Here is an 18,917-nt window from a genome sequence, read left to right as displayed (position 1 = left end):
GTCAAGTTACTGATTTAGTTAGTGTTGTAGTTCCTCTTTTGACATCACAGCTGAATTATGAATCACTGAAAAAAACATGGACAACAAGTGTATCAGGAAATGGTTCAGATTGACTAAATATAATTTCATGTAGGAAAATTGGTAGGGGAAATACAAGCACATGTACAAGTACATGGCAAGTGAACTGTGACTAATATAGTGAGATTAACCAAAGATAAACCCAAGCAACCAACTGTCTTTCCCAACCAGCAACCACTTTTTACAGTCCCTAAGGGGCATTCAACCTGCCCCTCCCAACCAAAATTGATTGGCAGCAGCTAGCAGCCATTTTATATGCAGAATTATGTGGGCACAGTTACCCTGGACTTTGAGTCTTCTTTTACATGGGAAGGTCAAAATGCCAATTTAGCCAACCTAGATACCTTAATATGTAAGTGAATATCAGTCAAGCATATCAACAATGTGCACCGTGCAAAATGATTATCAGTGAGAATTTTGACAGCACTTGTTTGGGCACAGAAATTGAAAGCACTTGTTTGGGCTGTTCAAGAAAACAGACAACTACAAAACAAACCATGTTTGACTGTTAGACAAACTCAGCTCTGATAGTTAATGGTTTCTTGAAGTTTGTTTACATAACAGCATGGAGATTAAAAACTGTGTGCATCTCTTATAGATATGTTTCCTGGGAATTAACTAAAAGGTGTACATCATGCAAACCGTATCATTTGTTTTACCAACCAACCAACTTGTTGGGAGCAACGACCTGTCATCAGCAAGCATTTTCCTCGGTCCCTTGAGTGGTTGCTCAGGACAGGTTTGACTGGATTTGCTTTCATCTTTGCTTCATAGCAAATATATACTCTGAGTTGCAACCAATGTCCATATTTACATTTCCCACACTTACCATTGTGTTTTAGAAAGCAATTGCAAATACATGTTCAACATATACATTGACATCATATTATGAATGCAACACAGAAAACCTTAAATGATATCCCCATTCAGTTCTGTATGACTCACGTACTCTCCAAGCAGAAGTTGGTGGGAAATCGTGACCTTTTCCTTTCATAATTTTTTTGTCGACCGGCCTTCCCAGAAATTTCCAAAAAATTATGAAAGGAAAAGGTCACGATTTTCCCCACCAACCTCTGATTGGAGAGTATGGCTCATGTACTAAAACCCTCCAAAAACACATACAGTGTAGGAACATTTGGTAGTTACTGTTGTGCTTCTTAGCTTTTCAAATGGACTCAGTCGTAGACACTCAGTTGTTGCTATAACTTTTAATCTGAGGTAGGGTTAGTAAAGTACAGAGGAGTCGGTGGTGGCACATGCTCAGTGCTCGGGTGGTGGTGCAAAGAGGAAGTCAGAGTCCGGGGTTCTCTTACTTGAACTTCTGGGACTACTTAATATTTAGATGTTGCCTGGGCTATGCACATTGGAGTAGAGGGGTGTTTTCTAACTAGTATTATTACTGATATACCGTATCAGCCACACGGTGATTTACGTCATTCACCCGGACGGGAGACCTGGCGCATCCCCGTCTTGTAATTAGCCTCGAAAGGGTATACCACTCCGTAAGGGGCAGTATAACCCCGTCGTGTGTAAACATGTGCGAACATGTGCGATCACGTCGACCGATGTCTGATGATTACTGATATCACAACAGTTACCGCACATTATTTTATAAATATACATTAATGTGTCATTACATAAAGGTGCACGCTTATTATTTTTTGATCGACTTGTTCAAATTACTCGGTAGGCTCTTGCATTCTCCTAATTGTACCCACAGATACGTGTACTTACGTATACTTACCAGGCTGCTGGTCCGCTACAGGTTGAGTAGATAACGAGTTGACGCTGCAGTCCCAGATTACATAGGAAGCTGTCCGTGAACACGATAGACGTGTACTTTTGTATTTAACCCCAAACAGGATCTGTAACATTACAAGTGTCGCGTTACTACGGACCTTAACAGAACTGGTCCGAAAGTGAAACAGCAATGGTTCTGAAAAATACCCACCAAATATATGACGTCTGTACAAGCGGGTATTTCCGTGTGGCCTTTAAAACAAAACACACGTCACCTTTGATCATATATAGGAATAAACCACACACAAAAAGGGAGTTCATGATCATAACTCTATCTACTGCAGAATGATATAACATATCCGCTGATTTTTAATTTTTACGCAATCGTAGCTTAACGTGTATCAGTTGCGATATGGACGCGACCAATTGCAATTTAAAATGTTTATTTGTTGCACATAATTAGTTCCACGCGATCATTTTAATGACACTCCGAAAGAGGCCCCGAATGACTATTGGACAATAGATTTTATTCATGCTTTTTCCTCTTAGGTCTTCTGGCATTTAACCCGTAATGTGCTGCTTTCACATTGTATTTGATGTCCCAGTGAACAGGGTGATGAAATATATAACACGAGAAGTTATTCATTATACATTTAGCATATAGAACACGCCCCCTTCCCACGTAAACTTTTGACTTGTCCACCAATTGCCGTATAGCGCGTGACCCGGAAGGACCTGCAGACCCGAGAAGCGACTAGGGTGCTAGACTAAGTATACTACTAGCGGAAAGTCCCTGCTTCATCAGTTGAATAGGGAATTCACCGAAAACGTATGTTGGGTACGCATCAAAAGCGGTTTTCCTGGCCAAAACCCAACCACCCGTCCCAATCAGTTTTCACTACTGGTCAAAACGACGTACCCTGCGACGGTTTACAAGTGATATCCAAGCAGATCTTGTAAGGCGGAAAAATCGTACCGTTTTCAGACACGCAACAAGCCTTCTCCTTTGCAATTTCTCCTTGGTGACTTGTTTTACAAGGCATGTTTATGCCACAAGGAAACGCATTCGACACGCATCAATTGCATTCGGAACCAAATCATGGAACCAAACAGATTGACCTCCATGCCAAAATACCTTGTATGATATATGGATGGATGAATGAATGAATGAAAATTTATTTATTTATTCATCATAAGGGTTTGAAAATTATCAACATGGGCATTTAGTTAATTGTGACTATGGCATGAAGTTACGATTTGTCATCTTTACTTCATAGCAAATATATACTCACCATAATGATTGTGTTTTATAAAGCAATTGCATATACCTGTTCAACATGTACATTGACATCATAAATATGAATGCAACACAGCAAACCTTAAATTATTTCCCCATTTAGTGGGGAAACCCTCTTCAAAACACACGTACAGTGTTGGAACGTTTGGTAGTTAGTGCACATTTTTTTTGTATAAAAATCAATATACAATGTGCCATTACATACAGATTCATTCTTATTATACCGTTAAACGTTCATTCTCCGTCCGTTTGATCGACTTACTCAAGTTACTCGGTAGGCACTTGCATTCTCCTAATTGTACCCACAGATACGTGTCTACTTGCCAGGCCGTTGGTCCGCTACAGGTTGAGTAGATAACGAGTTGACGCTGCAACCTCAGATTACATGGGAAGCTGTCCGTGAACACGATAGACGTGTACTTTTGTATTTAACCCCAAACAGGATCTGTAACATTACAAGTGTCGCGTTACTACGGACCTTAACAGAACTGGTCCGAAAGTGAAACAGCAATGATTCAGGAAAATACCCACCAAATACTGGTTATGATGTCTGTACAGACAGTATCTGTACTCGTGTTGAGCAAGACTAAACTGGTCCGAAAGTTAAGCAGCCTTGAGTCTGGAAAATAACCACCAAATACTGGTTCTGACTGGTCTGCATAAGCGGGTATTTCCGGCCGTGTGGCCTTTTACACATACACGTCATCTTTGAAACATGTAGTTAATAAGTTATGGCATAAACCATACGGAAAGAGGGAGTTCATATTCATAACTCTATATGTACTACAGAATGATATCATCTATGATCATTCATCTTTACGAAGTCGTCCGTTAACCGTTTACGCGTATCGGTTGCGATATAGACGGGGCAAGTTGCATTGCAATTTAAAAAGTTAATTTGTTACACACATTTTAATGACACTTAAAGTCCTATTGGACAATCTAATTTTATTATGCGTTGCCTCTTAGGTCTTCTGTCATTTGACCTGTAATGGACTGCTTTTTACATTGTGTTTGATGTCTCAGTGAACGGGTGAGGAAAAAAATATAACACGAGAAGTTATTTATTATACATTTAGCATACACAGCACGCCCCCTTCACATGTGAGCGTTCGACTCGCCCATCGGCTCCTGTATAACACGTAATGACCCGGAAGAACCTGCATACAAGAGCTACTAGTATAACGGAAAGTCCCTGCCTGAGTTAAGTGCGACAAGCCCTCTCTTTTGCAACATGGTGACTAGTTTGCAATGCATGTACATGCCGTAAGGAGACGCATTCGACGCGTCTCGCTTGCATTCAGAACCAAAATAACAAAGTACAGAAAAAAAAACTAAAAACGTTAGCAACGTATCCCTAGAGCAAACTATCATGCTGGTAACTTTTGCTGGTTTTTTTTAGGGAAACAGCATGACGTAGTTGATTAATTCGGCATGAATTTCGAAATCATGTCTTTTTAAAATTCATTCAGACAAGGGCGAGAATGCGACTAAAGCACCACTCTGGGTGTCTCTGACTCGATACACAGTAACTACTTGTGACTTATTATCTACATATTTGAAAAGTGGGTCAGGCTTTAGTTTGTTTTGTTTCATCAGTGCGCAAAGGCCACCTGTACATATGGCCGTTATCATAGTCCTCTCTCACACTCACCAGGCACCATACAACATTACACATTCACACCCTACCTGTCCGGATTGATCCTCTATCAATTACAGGTACGTTTGCTTGTGTTCTCAGATATCTGGTTTTGCTTAGAAGTACCTCCAGGTGTAAACATGGTTGAGGTATCGCGTACCGCAATCTATTAAATATTAATTTTTTCTGAATTGTGGTCAGGAAAACGGTTGGTATGCTGACTCTTTATGTGGCCTCCTTCGGTCGGCGTATGACCAATGGTAAAATCTTAGGTCTACAGGCGCGTGTACATAGAACATTGTACCGAATTCATTTTTGTTAAGATGCAGAAACAGAGTTGGGCAAACCAGCATCTATTTACGAGGTCTTGTGTACCGTTTTCTGTGACTGATGGCGCATTTCATGTGTATTTTGTATCCCATATTGAATATCACATGCCGAGTTAATCAGAAATAAAGCTGAATCTGAATCTGAGAGATTTGAACTAGACTAGATTTGTCGACCTGGTAGAAATAATGGGAACATGCTCAAAATCCACAGATACGTCGACTCCTTAAGAGCAAATGTTTGTAAGGATCAAACAATAGTGCTCGATTTGGCTCATATTTTGCACAGTGGTAGTACTTGGCCCCCAACCCCCCAAAATAACTTTCTTTTCGGTCAAAACCATGGCAACTGCCCAAACAAGTTTTGAGGCCATTTTGACAGATTTTTGCATGTTAACAACATAGAAAATTGGCCAAGTTTGGGACCTGATTACTGCCAATGAAACGGCAACAATGAGTTTTGACCGAAAAGAAAATTATGTTGAGGGTTTGTGGGTCAAGTACTATCACTGTGCATGAGCCAAATCGATTTTTTGACCCTGAGCACTATTGTTTGATCCTTACAGACATTTGCTCGTAATAATAACTTACGAGTATCATAACGCATGCTATCACAACGACATCACGTTGCATGCCAAATGTCATCAACATTTCATGGATTCTTAGGGTATATATCAAGAAAATCGATGAAGTCGTGTTTTTTTTTAGATTTTTTTTGTTTGCTCTTTGCCACTGAAAAAATCCCGTCCCATTTCTGTTTTACATATCCAGATATGATCGGCCTGGTAGAAATTCACGACCTCTCAGGCCTTCTGGTCGGACTTCTTCTCTCAGCACTTGTGTACGCGGTCGTTAAGGTTCTCTTAAGTCTTCAGGAGCACATACGTCTTGGAAGCAAGTTCCCCTGCCCTCCCTACCACTGGCTCTACGGCAACCATCACTTGGTGGGCCTGAAACGTTCTTACGATTACAACTATGAAATTCATGGCATTTCACAACACGGCACTAACATTTCATTCGAATGACACTAACATATTCAGCTTCTCGGTAGATTATCATTGTAGGAAAGGGGTGTGTACTACAATACTGTTGTACTGCCAGAGGTTGGGAACTATGGCTATATGTGAGCCATACCCTGCACAAATACACCCCCCAAAAAAAAGCAATACAAAATGTATGAACTGCTCATACATTTAAACTTACAGCGGAACTGTTGTAATATAGTGACGTTAATACAAAAGCGCTTACAGATAGATACTTTGAGTGTATAAATCTATAATATGTACAAATTACCCGCACCAATTCGAACTATCGAGGACTGTCTATCGAATCGACATTTGCAAATCCTGGCATTATTTTTTAGATCCACGTTAAAAATTAATGATGTATATAGATTAACCAACAGTGCATGGTATCCTAGTTACCTAGTCTACTACAAGGTTCTACATTACATATTCGTGGGTTTGACATTTTTCTTTGAAGGCAGATGAAAGTGAAAATGAAAAGTTAGAATATCGTTGGTAGTTGGAAGATTTTAAGACAATAACATTTTTGAAATATCTGAAAGAACACCATTTCGCAAAATGATATTAGCATAGCTCCATATGTTTTGTTCACTTGTAGTACTACTTGTAATAGTATCTAGTCTTCAGTATCTCATTCAATACTATCGAATCACATTCATTTAGCCCATGAGGGCAAGAACTTGCAAATAAAGATCATCATTATTATTAATAACGGAGTTACGTATGACACACAGACTGACGGCACGTTTGGTGAGAAGTACCTGTCCATGACACGGGACGTTGTGGAGAAGCACGCGCGGGCGCACACTTACTGGGCAGGATTGTTCAATGTTGTTGTGGTAACTCATCCAGAAACCATCAGGCAGCTTCTGAGGTCCCAGAGTAAGTTATTTTGTGACACAGAACAAATCATTTTAAGTGTGACTCTCTCTACAATTACGTTTTTTAAACACAGCCAGATCCGTGTCATTCAAAGTGCGGCATAATATTATTATGTACTCTACCAGTAAATGTGTACATAATTATCTACTTCACCATTAGATACCATACTTTGTACCTTGTACAATTTTTGTACAATATAAAGTTATTACCATAATGCAATCTTACATTCGAAAACAATTTGACATTATCTGGAAGGGCGATATATCAAATACAATTTTCGTGTAAAGTGTATTTCGAGTTTATATGGTGTGAAATTACTTCTTCGGACAATTAAAACATACCATATTCATTTGGTAATCTGGCGCGATATGCAAAAGCACTGTTTTCTCCCGAAGAAGGCAATAATATCTCATTCATTCATACTTTGACATGTCTTCTGTGTGTTTAAAGGTGAAAAGGGAAGTGTGTACGGCTCTCTACGACCGTGGCTAGGTGAGTTCTTCAGCGGGTATCTCACTAGGGTGTGCCAACGTTGCGAAGTTGGGACAAATCTTCCCTTGCAGTCACACTGACATGCGATCATTTGCGATCATTCAATGTAGAACCATGATATATACGTAAGGAACTATATTACGACTAAATATCTTGTAATGCTGTATATGCATGACACTGGACTCCGATCGGGATCTCTACCAACACAACCGTCGATTCTACCAGATCGGATCGGAGTCTCTACCGTGACTGCACACACGCATACACGGACATGATGATGATGATCACACACACACACACACACACACACACACACACACACACACACACACACACACACACACACACACACACACACACACACAGACAAACACACAAACACACGCACACGTACTGATACATGGATTAAGTATGACTGTATTTCCTCGCGTTGCCAGGTAACGGCTTGTTCCTGAGTGACGGAGACCAGTGGAGGGTTCACCGCCGACTCCTCACGCCTGCCTTTCACTTCGATATCCTCAAACAGTACGTCAGTGTCTACAACAAGGAAGCCACGGAAATGATAGTAAATATTGATATTTTTTTCTTTGAATTCGAAATAATTGTCGTGGCCAATTATGATGATCTAGAGCAGTATCATGTTTGCTGCCTTCATTCTGTTAACTTAAGAAAACATTCACTGTGGCTATAGATTTATTCAACGTAACTTCTTATATAGAAGTCACTCAAACTTGCACATTTGAAGAATATAAATAAACTTGCCGTTGTTATAAGGACAGACATACCTTTCCTTGCTTCCACAGAGCAAGCTATCAGAGACTGCTAAAATCCGTCATGCTTTTGAGATGTTCCAAGAGGCCAGCATGTGTACCCTGGAAATCATCCTACAGTGTGCTTTTTCAGGGGGACAGATGTCAGATGAGTAAGTCAGATATAAATCAAAAAGGGATTATGATTAACGAAAACGACACATAATATCCGTATGGTTTTCGTCAGTACGTAGTCTAAGGTCAGTCTTAAAAGCAACATCATTTATCGATTTTTTATAGGGTTTGACGAAGTAATCTGCTAAAATTCTTGTCGAGGACTAGGTTCACATACCACCCGGCCCTTTACTTATTTCTTCCCTCATCAGGACCAAGAATGAGTACGTCGCAGCGATTCGGAAGCTTAAACTCCTGTTTGTCGAGATGCAGTTGTAAGTACAATTTGATGTTGAGTGTTTTAATCATCATCAGTCAATCATCCAATCACAGGCTGATGCGTACTCACGTTCTAAAACGACATGCCAGACCATTTGTGGATCTGCAATCGCAACTGAACACTGAATACAGACATTAGAAGACTTCCAATGTTTTTCGTCATGTTGTTTGTGTAGCAACCCGATATATTGGCTATCGGTTTCCGCGTACAACCGGCTTCCCAGTGGGCGAGAATACATTCGCTTGTGTAAATCCATCCAGGACAAAGCAGGATCCATCATTACGAAGAGGAGACAGCAACAAGTAAGTAGTCTTCTGGTGATGATCCAGATTCGGGCGTGATCCCTACGTGGCCCCGTGGGACACCTTGCGGCTCCGGTGGTATTTTGGGGCCCGGCCAGGCACCGGGTTGAATCTAAGTCAGACTTAAACTGAGCCCGGGACACAGAAACAAATAGGCACCGTGACATACCTGTAGGGAACACCGAGGGGTACGTATACCCCCGGTATCCGGCAGTCCACGGCCACCAAGGCAAATTTGTGGCTCCGGAGCCCGGCCGGGGCTACATCCCTGACGGGCACCGGTGCAATTGGGACCTAAGCCTTATCTGCACAAAGCGAATGTCACAATGCTCCAGATCTAAATGTACACTCTATGTTGATTAGAATCATCAAACATAACGTTGGCATTTGGTGATGCCCCGCTTCGAACTCGACATTTCTCTTTCAAAGATGTGAACACATGGGATGGTACTGACAGACAAAATTCCAAAGCGCTTACAAATGCATGAAAAATATCTTGGGTTATAGCTGACATCACGCAGATACAATCAATCGCAATACGCCCTAGGAGGTGAACCTCCTTCACGGAGCTAAGCAAATAAATGTAAACATTTGTTTGTGTCTAGAACCGGAACGGACGTCCAGGCCAGAACACCAGGCTGGACTTCATCGACATCCTGCTGTCCGCACGGCACGAGGACGGGACGGGGCTGACGGATCTGGAGATCAGGGAAGAGGTGGACACCTTCTTGTTTGCTGGTGACCTTACAGCTTGTTTGTTTGTTTGTTTGTTCATTTTCTATAACAATGCTTCATAGCAATTCTTGTAAATAATATCTCGTATTTTAACCCGTAATGGCGAGAAACTACGGCAATATCGGCGCAAATATCCAGGAAAGTCATGAAATATAAAGTTCCATACAATGTTCAAGATGCATACAATATAGTTACATTGCAGAGTTGTTACTGACATACTCTTAGCTTGTAACTTTAAATACTAAGGATGATTGTAAAGAGATTTACGCTGGAAGGATCGTTTTATCAGGGCATGAGACGACAGCAAGTGCCCTTTCCTGGACCCTGTACTCCCTTGCCCAACATCCCCATCATCAGGACAAGGTGCGGGAAGAGGTGAATCATCTGCTGTCCGGGAGGGAGGATGACACGATTCAATGGTAAGGTGTCATTGTAAAGCAATGTCCCTGTAGCTCAGCTGGTATAGTAGCCTCACAGTTGAGCTCCTGGTTCCAATTAGTTGGTAACTGCACTGAAGTTTGCCAAATCTCTTCTCAATTCCAACCAGTACCGTCATCTCCTGCCACCGGACAGACAGAGCCATATTAGTGGCAGATAGACTCGCTCCTCAAACAACTTGGACTTGGTTCATTGTAGAACAGAACGATGTAGAAACAGCGCTGTCCCGTATATGACACGTATGCTCAACACGTAGTCGTACAATTATCTTTTACTTGGACGATATTGTGCGTAATGCCACATGTTTTTAGAATTAGTAAGTTTATTTGTAAATTGAAAGTTAACTTTTACAGTAAAATTTAATTATGTAAAGATCTTTTATTCTTGATGTTGCTCTTATTGATGACTTTTAACTACTTGTATGTAATGTCCGTATCGCAATTCAACGCATGACTATGTATATGTGTTGCCACTGACGTGACAATGTGAATTATATTTACTCAATACTCAATAAAACCATTAGTAACTGGAAGATATCGGTTCAATCCTGGAAAGGGCATCTCGGTTGGGGCCACACCCAGTCACCCTTCTTTTGAAAGAGACATAAAATGGGGTCCCATGTTCCAAAAGTTACCTCGCGCACGTTGAAAGGCTAGCTCCTTATAGAAATATAGTCTTATACCAAGGCGATTTAATCAACCCTCGTTGCTAATACTGAAACAGCAAGGGAATTTGGCACCGTTTGTACTTGGCTCTACAAGGGCCTAAGCAGCTTGTGACGGAGGTTATGATAGAACGTTGCACTTTCAGTCGGAAGAAAAACAGTATGATTCACTTCAATATGTGACTAACTTACACGAGGCAAATTATATGAATGGTGGTTATCTGCCGTGAGTCACGAACCTTTTACGAAAAAAAAAATGAGCTACTGGGTTCAAAGTTGAAATAAACAACAGAATTTCATTGTAATATGCAAGAGGATTTAATGCTTCTTGTTAGCTCTTAGCTTGAACAGCTGTAAATATTTTTTGCCAAATGTCATTTCAGGGCAGACCTACACAAACTCCCCTACCTGACCATGTGTCTGAAAGAAGCCATGCGGCTACACACTCCTGTTCCTATGATCACGCGCGCCACGCTGGAGGACACTGTGATTGACGGTGTGACTGTGCCAAAGGGGTTTGACATAGGCATACACCTGTACGGACTGCACCATAACCCGGCTGTCTGGGGACCCGATCATATGGTATGGACTTTAATTGGTCCATTCGAGTCTCTGCAATTTATCAAATGTGGAGATTTATATTAGCTCAACGTTGTTTGTACACAAGCGTTTATTCAATACTGACATTTCTGGTGACCCTCTAGATCTTTCACCTTCTTTTGATGGGTAATTCTGACTGCTTTTATAACGCAAGACAGATAGGTGTCGCTGCTGGCACATACGTTTCCAAGCGTTAAGTACTTACTTAGCATATACATACATGTGAATAGGTAGTTAATGCAGTGCAATCTCGAGGAAGGCGACAGACGAACACCGGATTTTTCTATTCAGTGGCTTACAAACCTGATGAAACTATCTATTTCACCGATACTTGCTCATATAGACTCAGAAAATCGGGACCTATTGTTTAAGCTTAAGCTCTTAAGGTCAAACATTCTCTGGCAGACATGACAAACTGTCATACGTATTTCCACATCCCTCCCCTAGTTTCCTATTTAGTATGTTGTTCGATATTAACTTTTGGATTGTCACCATAACTTACCCCAAATGTCTAGTCTTCAACAGGTTTTTAATCGTTATTATGTTATAAATCTTATTTTGGTATAGTTTGATGACATGACCTGTTACGTTACAGGAGTTTGATCCGAGTCGTTTCCGCCCTGAGCGCATGAAAGACAGAGACTCTCACGCCTTCTTGCCGTTTTCTGCAGGACAGAGGTCAGTCCTTCTTTATCTGCATGGATTGAAGAAACTCTAGTTTGTAGGTTAGCCGTCTTTGTCATGATATGATCGAGCCATATCCAATTAATACATCACATTGTCATCCCTGTTCAGGAACTGCATCGGTCAGAACTTTGCGATGAATGAAGCGAAGGTGCTGCTTGCAAGGCTGATACACAAGTAAGGGAATTACCGTTTTCAGTCTTTATAAAGGAATTAACAAATGCATATGCCAGGAATATGTATCTCCTCAAACATGAAGCAACAGCGAGTGCCCTGACGTGTTTGTTTCTTTGTAGACCTATTCGAGCAGCTGTGTAATATATGCTAAGGTTATGACTATAGTCACTAGACGTATTACATGTAAATCGTTACAAACAATGCTTCGGTACAACTGAAAAAAAAAGGTAATTTTATATAAGGCTAACGTCACATTTTCACAAAGGGGCCTGGCAGTTTGGGGAAACGATATAAAAGACAACAAAACCACAAAACGCAAACACAAAACGCAAAAACTTTAATCTTTCGTTTCCGCAAACAGCCCAGCCGGGCCCCGGGTATGGGGTGACGTAGGCCTAAATGACACTCCCTCTGCATTTTGTTTTGACAGATTTGTCTTTGAAGTCGACCCGACACGCCCTGCGCAGAAAGAGATGTTGATCGTCATGTGTGCCAAGGGCGGGATGTGGATGGAAGTTACGCCAGCCTGAAGCTACGTTAGCATAGAACATAGGCCTCATTTAATACCACGGTAAATTTGAAGTTTAGGAAAGAGATGGGTTTGCTTTACTTGATGTCGTATGACTACGTATTAGTACAACTTGAAATAACAGTGGTGTTTGCCACCGTCGAATTTTTTTGCCATGACATTACACTGGATGACCGATATCATTTGACTTAGCATGAAAGTTCATCTGTGTTGGTAGAATACATTATAGAAAATGCTAAACTTTCTTTCAAACACTGAATTAGTACATAGGGACTTACCCTAAATTTTCGCTCAACAGAGACGGGGGGCGACATAGGCTTTCTGATACTTATGACCCCCGCCTGCAAAAGTGGTATGTTCCTGACGTCACTGCTGGAGATAGGGTCATTCTGTGAACAAGGTTGACGGAGTTCGACCGAAAATTTAGGGTAAGTCCCTATATACTAATTCAGTGTTGGAAAGAAAGTTTAGCATTTTCTATAAGATATCATTTGACGTTTAAATAGTTGGTAATGATTATATTTGGCTACTTTTACTACTAGTATGAATTCTTTCGGGTACTACATTGTATGTTATGTTTGTACTTTATCACTTTGCTCTCATTGTTTTCTTTTTCCATATTTACAATAATGTACGTATGGTTTTCCTATGTGTCATTAGATATAAATAAAATTAATATTGTTATTATCAAATTCGTCAAATGTCGATGCAGCTGGTTTATTTTGTTAACTTAAAAAGTTAAACTTCAAAGTTCACCTTCATCTTAAGAACGTGATTATAGTGAGGAGTTAGCTGAATTTGACTGCGTAGCTGACCCAGGTCTTGATTGTTGTCCTTCCTCTTGGGGTCAGGTCAGTTCATCCACTGTAAAGATGTGGTCCGTTTCATGTCGTATCATGTCATGTCCTAATCATAAACTCTTGATGCACTCTTAATGACTCTTTAGAAAGATTGCTGTAAACAGTAAGGGTCAATTGGGTTTACGCCATCTTCGAGTTATTTAAGGTCATTAGTTTTTAGTCAGCAATGATGTCATAGCTTGTGATTGGGCAAAGTCCGATTGCTGGTTGGAAGAATGCCATGGCGCCAAAATCAGGGTTTTGGGGATTCCCCATCGTCAGACCCTCCACATATACATACGTAGGTCCCATACACGAATCATTCGACTTTAGGACACGTAGGAATTACGACATCAAAAGTTTTGCTCAACTAAGTTTATGGACGGACCTTGCAAACGGCAGCGAGACGTCAATACTACTCATCAAAGACTTTGAAAGTTACACTGTGCGCTACAGACTAGTATATCCGGAGGTTTTGAATCCGGTAGAGTTGGTTGAGTTGACTCAGGGACACTGCCAAGGAGGTTACAAAGCTCAGGCGCCGATGTCTACATTTTGGATCCTTGTTGCCGTTACGCTACAACTTGGATCGCAATGGGTGGCCGCAAAAGAGAACATCAAGGTAAGCTCCAAGTCCTTTTTTTTTTAAATTTATGGTAGGGCCCTACGTATACGTAATAACGAACAGTGTGTTTCCCGTGGTGGTTTATATACAAAGCTTACAAAGTATATATGGCTCCATTTAAGCTGCGTCACAAGTGATCTTAAATTTGATCTCTGGAATGAAACAAGTATGGTGGGAACTGATTGCGTACCTTAATTCCTGGGTTTGAAAAGTTGCGTTCTAAATGGAATGATTTTTGTGGATGATTAAATAAGATAATTAACATCTTCACCTGCACACGTTGTTGTTTGTTTTGCTGCTTTGTTGAATCAGCAAAACTGTATGGTATTCTAGGTTACTCTCCAAGCAGAGGTTACGCTTAGGCTTTTTTTTACGTTTTTAGGCGTTTTTATCTGGTTTCTATTTTGCATTGTTTTCTTGATTGTCTTTGGCCGCGACACATCAAGAAAACTACAGTACAAAATAGAAACCTGATAAAACCGCCTAAAAGGTTAAAAAAAAACAGCCGAAGCCTAACCTCTGCTTGGAGAGTAATTCTAAGTGAACTAAATGCACAAAATCCACATCTACATTTGCAGCCAATGTTGCCATTGACTCTGATAAGATTCTTAATGATGTTAAGTGTTAAAGATGAAGCGGAATGGAAATATTTCTGTAGGGACAATTTTGTATTTCCGACATTTATGGTGTTTTGTGTGGTCACACCATTTTCTTACAATCTATTCATATGACTATTTATGGTATGTGCGGTTTGCCATGGCTTTGTCTTGTGTGTGAAATTTCGCTTAGAGACTTGTTAGGCCTGGTGGAAGGTATCAATACAAACTGATTCAAAATCCGATGACTTTGTGACGTGGGTTTAAAAATCCACTGTGTTTCTGATGTAGTGTTGTTTCTACAGTTTAGTGGAGCAAATATTTCGACTAATGGGACTGAAAGTTTGATGGTATGCGTGTGTGTGTGTGTGCGTGTGTGTGTGCGTACGCGTGTGTGGATGCAATCTAGCTTTCCAGTAAAGTGTCTCTTTTATATTTTGTGAAACATTTGCGCCACAATTAGTAGAATGATCTAGAATTTGTGAGCGTGTCTGGACTTGCGCCAACAGGTGATTTCTAGAGTCCAAAGTCCATGATCTGCCACAAATTGAGTTTACCCATGCCTGCTATTGTGTACAGTATAGATGTCTTGCGGATCACATGACTATGACACTTACACAATGTAAGACCGTACCTACTTCTAGCTTGCAGCACTCTAAAAATTCCCCAAGGTATAGGATACATATACTGATGGAAATGCTCCAGTCTTCTCGTCAGCTTATGTTTACGTAAAGAATCAATACAATTAGTTTAAAACACGACAAACCCTCACACTATAGCTTGCACAATGTTTGTACCTATCAATTCGTTGTTTGCTTTACATATAATAGATGTCAGCAAAGTCCAATCTAGAGAAATTTATCACACAACCCGCTGCCCTTTTAACGTAAACGTAAAACTTGCTTCTTTCTCAAATTCCAGACTTCGCCACGATCGTCGGGAGATGACGTCATCGCTATTGCGCAACATCGTTCACCCCCGATATACCGGTCCATGCCTGGCGTCTACCCGTTAGAATACAATGGACAACAGTCGCTGACATGTGATCTGTGCGAACCAGGTCATTTTCTTGTCAAGTAAGCCATTTTTCATGTCAAACATTTTGATAACATGGCCTATTTGTTAACGTTTACCATTCCTGTTACATTAAGTGATACTTATCATACTTATGTCTAGTTGTTTCAAATTTGACTACTATTCTATCCAATCACCAGGCACTGTGACACTGAACATGGCACGATATGTGAACAGTGTCCCCACAATTTCTACATGCGGTATTACAACAACGGTGACAGGTGTCTCAGCTGCGGCGATACCTGTGATGATGACCGTAACCTGGTCACCCTGCAGGAGTGTTCTCCAACCGCACCGCGGCGCTGTGACTGCAAGCCGGGAACAAGACAGGTGTACCGAGGGTCAAACGGACCTGCGATGTGTTCGCCTGTTAAAACAGGCACAGGTATTTCCCTCAATCAAATTGTGATTATACCCTCTCTTTTCATACCCGATAGATGTTTGAATAGAAGTAGTTACCTTTACAACTCAATGCGATGCGGTACACATGAAAGAAAACCCTATACATTTGTACTCACCAGATGTATTTTTGTCAATTCCAGGTACAACAGACTCCAAACATGGCAATGCTACATCACTGCGAAATCCTGACCACAATGAAACAACACAGAAGACTACTACCAGCACTAGTAGTACAGGAAGTACGTTTCCAAACATTTATTTAAAAAAAAAAAATCAAGATTACAAGTTTGCCATATGGCAATCTAAATGGCTTTCTGGATACATTTCTCTTTGTTTTGCCATCAAGCCATCAAGCATGTAACGCGTAGATGTTCAAATGACAAAACATTATGAAACCGTATCACTGACAAGCTACTTACGAAATATATCTATCGTTTTGAACCAGGCCCTTAATGCTTCTGTTATTGTTTATTTCAGACACAACAAAATGGGACTTAGACTCATCATTAGCCAATGACACGCTGTCCTATGACCTAGCGGAGAGTGAATCATTCGTTGTACCTCTTGCTGGCGGTCTTGCTAGTCTGGCGGGCATTGCTGTGGCCGCTGTTGTCATCGTGGCATGCTGCAAAGACCAATCTACTCCAAATAAGGAGACGGAAAGCAACATCAACAAAAGTTCGTAATAGTTCGTCAACAACATGTTCAATATTTACGCATCGGTTTTCTGTTTGACGTTTAACACAAATAAACTTTGGTTGCATATTTCAGACAATATTACAGTTATCGATTTCTAAAGATAATCTTTGTGATTTTACCCTTTTTATCAACCATTGTTACATGTTTTATACCCGCACAGACGTTGACTTGAGACAAGTATTCAACTATGTGGCTGACCATGTCGGCAGTCGCTGGTCGCGTCTCGCAAGACATCTGCCCGGTAACCTCCCGACACAGGCCGACCTTGACAGCATCTACGAAAGGCATCGTCCGGACGTTAAAGAAATGGCTTTTCAGATGCTCCTGAGTAAGAAATTTTTATGTTGCATATGAATAAACAGGAAACCATATGTAATCATACAGACAGTATTCAAAAGGAATAATCATTCTATTAATTCTCATAATAGAAGTAATTTCAAACATATGCAAAAATGTATGGTGTATGCAATGTTGTGTATTTCAACAAAATAGGTTTTCAAAGCTTATCCGATGATAGATTCACATTTCCAATTGCGCACATGTATTCAACGTAGATTTCATAAAAATGTCAATTTTTCTTCTCTCACTAGAATGGAAGCAAATGAACGGTAACAAAGCCTCCCTTGAGGGTCTTCAGCAGGGACTCCGCCGGTCCTTCCACCCCATTATCGCCCGTCAGGTTGGAAAAATGCAGTGGCCCGAGATGGTTTAGACGCCAAGACATAATATGTGCCAATTGAAGTATTCTATCGGTCATGATCTGTGATGTAATTAGGTATTGATTAGGTATGACCATATTTGGAGTCATGATAAGTCATGTAAGTGACCCATCGTCTCTTCAAGACAGACAATGAAGTGATCAAAAGGTATTGAGAGCTGATTGGTTACAAAAGTCTGAATAAGAATATGCGTATCAGTAGCACAGTTACGGTGAGGGTCGCTTGTAGTTAACCCTAGTTTATAGTTGTATTTGTTAAGGTAGTTAAAGTTATACATGTATGTGTCAAAGCGTGCAGCAACTCTAAAGGTAAATGCCACTAAAGGTTTTTGGTATTTACTTTTTATCATTGTATTCCATATAGTAACCTAGACCATGGTATATGCCGTACTGAAAGACACCTTGGGGTTGTAACTTAGCATTGTATCCACATCAAACTTACGACCATGTAAATTATCGATACCCGCTAGCTTCAGTCGGTGTTACTAACAAATAAAGTAAGCCAGAAGACGTAATCCTCCGCACTAGTCCTCAGTTATTACAATGTCATCTTATACCTCAAAGATATGCATTGTAAAATAGTTTTCCTATAATAATGCGTAAATGCAGAGCTAATACAGAAGTTGTAAGCGACTCGTTACAATGTATATTTACGTTAACGTTACTCTTTATGAAGTACTAGTACTTTCCTTTGTTTGTCACCCTGTCCCGGAAAGCAGTACAAACCAGTGCTTGGTTTATCAGCTTAATCCAAAGTCTGAATGAATGAAATGGTATATGTTTAGACATTACAGTGTTAGTAATGGACAGGGAATAAATATTACTTATTAATAAGTAAGTTAATTTATATAAGTTATTTACTGACCAGTATATCTTTATTTTGTATTTCTAAACTAACGGTAATTTTGTTCCGCCTGTTCATTGGTAAGTCACTGAATTAAGATAAATAAAGCAAGAACATAGACAATTCCTCGTTCATTTGTCTTTGTAATACACGTGTAGTTTTAAATGACTGTTTTCAAACATCTGTGAATGTAAAACTAATATAACGTTACCGCATATTCCCAATACGATCCCATGATTGAGCTTATGGACTTTTGAAAAAAAAAAAAACTTGTGAAATAGGGGAATGGATCGAAATACGCGCACAAAA

General features: G+C 40.4%; 2 protein-coding genes across 2 annotated transcripts; both read left to right on the top strand.

Annotated features, from left to right (window-relative positions):
- Positions 1-5,853: 5,853 nt before the first annotated feature.
- On the top strand, positions 5,854-12,812 carry LOC118428485 (cytochrome P450 4F6-like). The gene is made up of 13 exons (XM_035838569.1): positions 5,854-6,024; positions 6,840-6,987; positions 7,438-7,479; positions 7,917-8,044; positions 8,283-8,401; positions 8,615-8,677; positions 8,858-8,984; positions 9,590-9,722; positions 10,009-10,138; positions 11,205-11,403; positions 12,017-12,099; positions 12,217-12,282; positions 12,713-12,812. The coding sequence occupies exons 1-13, from the start codon at positions 5,854-5,856 to the stop codon at positions 12,810-12,812; spliced, it is 1,509 nt and encodes a 502-aa protein (XP_035694462.1).
- A 1,373-nt stretch (positions 12,813-14,185) lies between these two features.
- Positions 14,186-18,714, top strand: LOC118429409 (tumor necrosis factor receptor superfamily member 11B-like). Its single transcript, XM_035839890.1, has 7 exons — positions 14,186-14,272; positions 15,793-15,947; positions 16,086-16,330; positions 16,488-16,586; positions 16,825-17,025; positions 17,207-17,374; positions 17,637-18,714. Exons 1-7 carry the CDS (start codon positions 14,195-14,197, stop codon positions 17,756-17,758), a joined length of 1,068 nt encoding a protein of 355 aa, XP_035695783.1. The 5' UTR covers positions 14,186-14,194; the 3' UTR covers positions 17,759-18,714.
- Positions 18,715-18,917: the final 203 nt, after the last annotated feature.

This window comes from Branchiostoma floridae, chromosome 13 (genome assembly GCF_000003815.2).
Source record: "Branchiostoma floridae strain S238N-H82 chromosome 13, Bfl_VNyyK, whole genome shotgun sequence".
Lineage (NCBI taxonomy): Eukaryota > Metazoa > Chordata > Leptocardii > Amphioxiformes > Branchiostomatidae > Branchiostoma > Branchiostoma floridae.
This window is presented reverse-complemented; position numbering and strand designations above follow the sequence as displayed.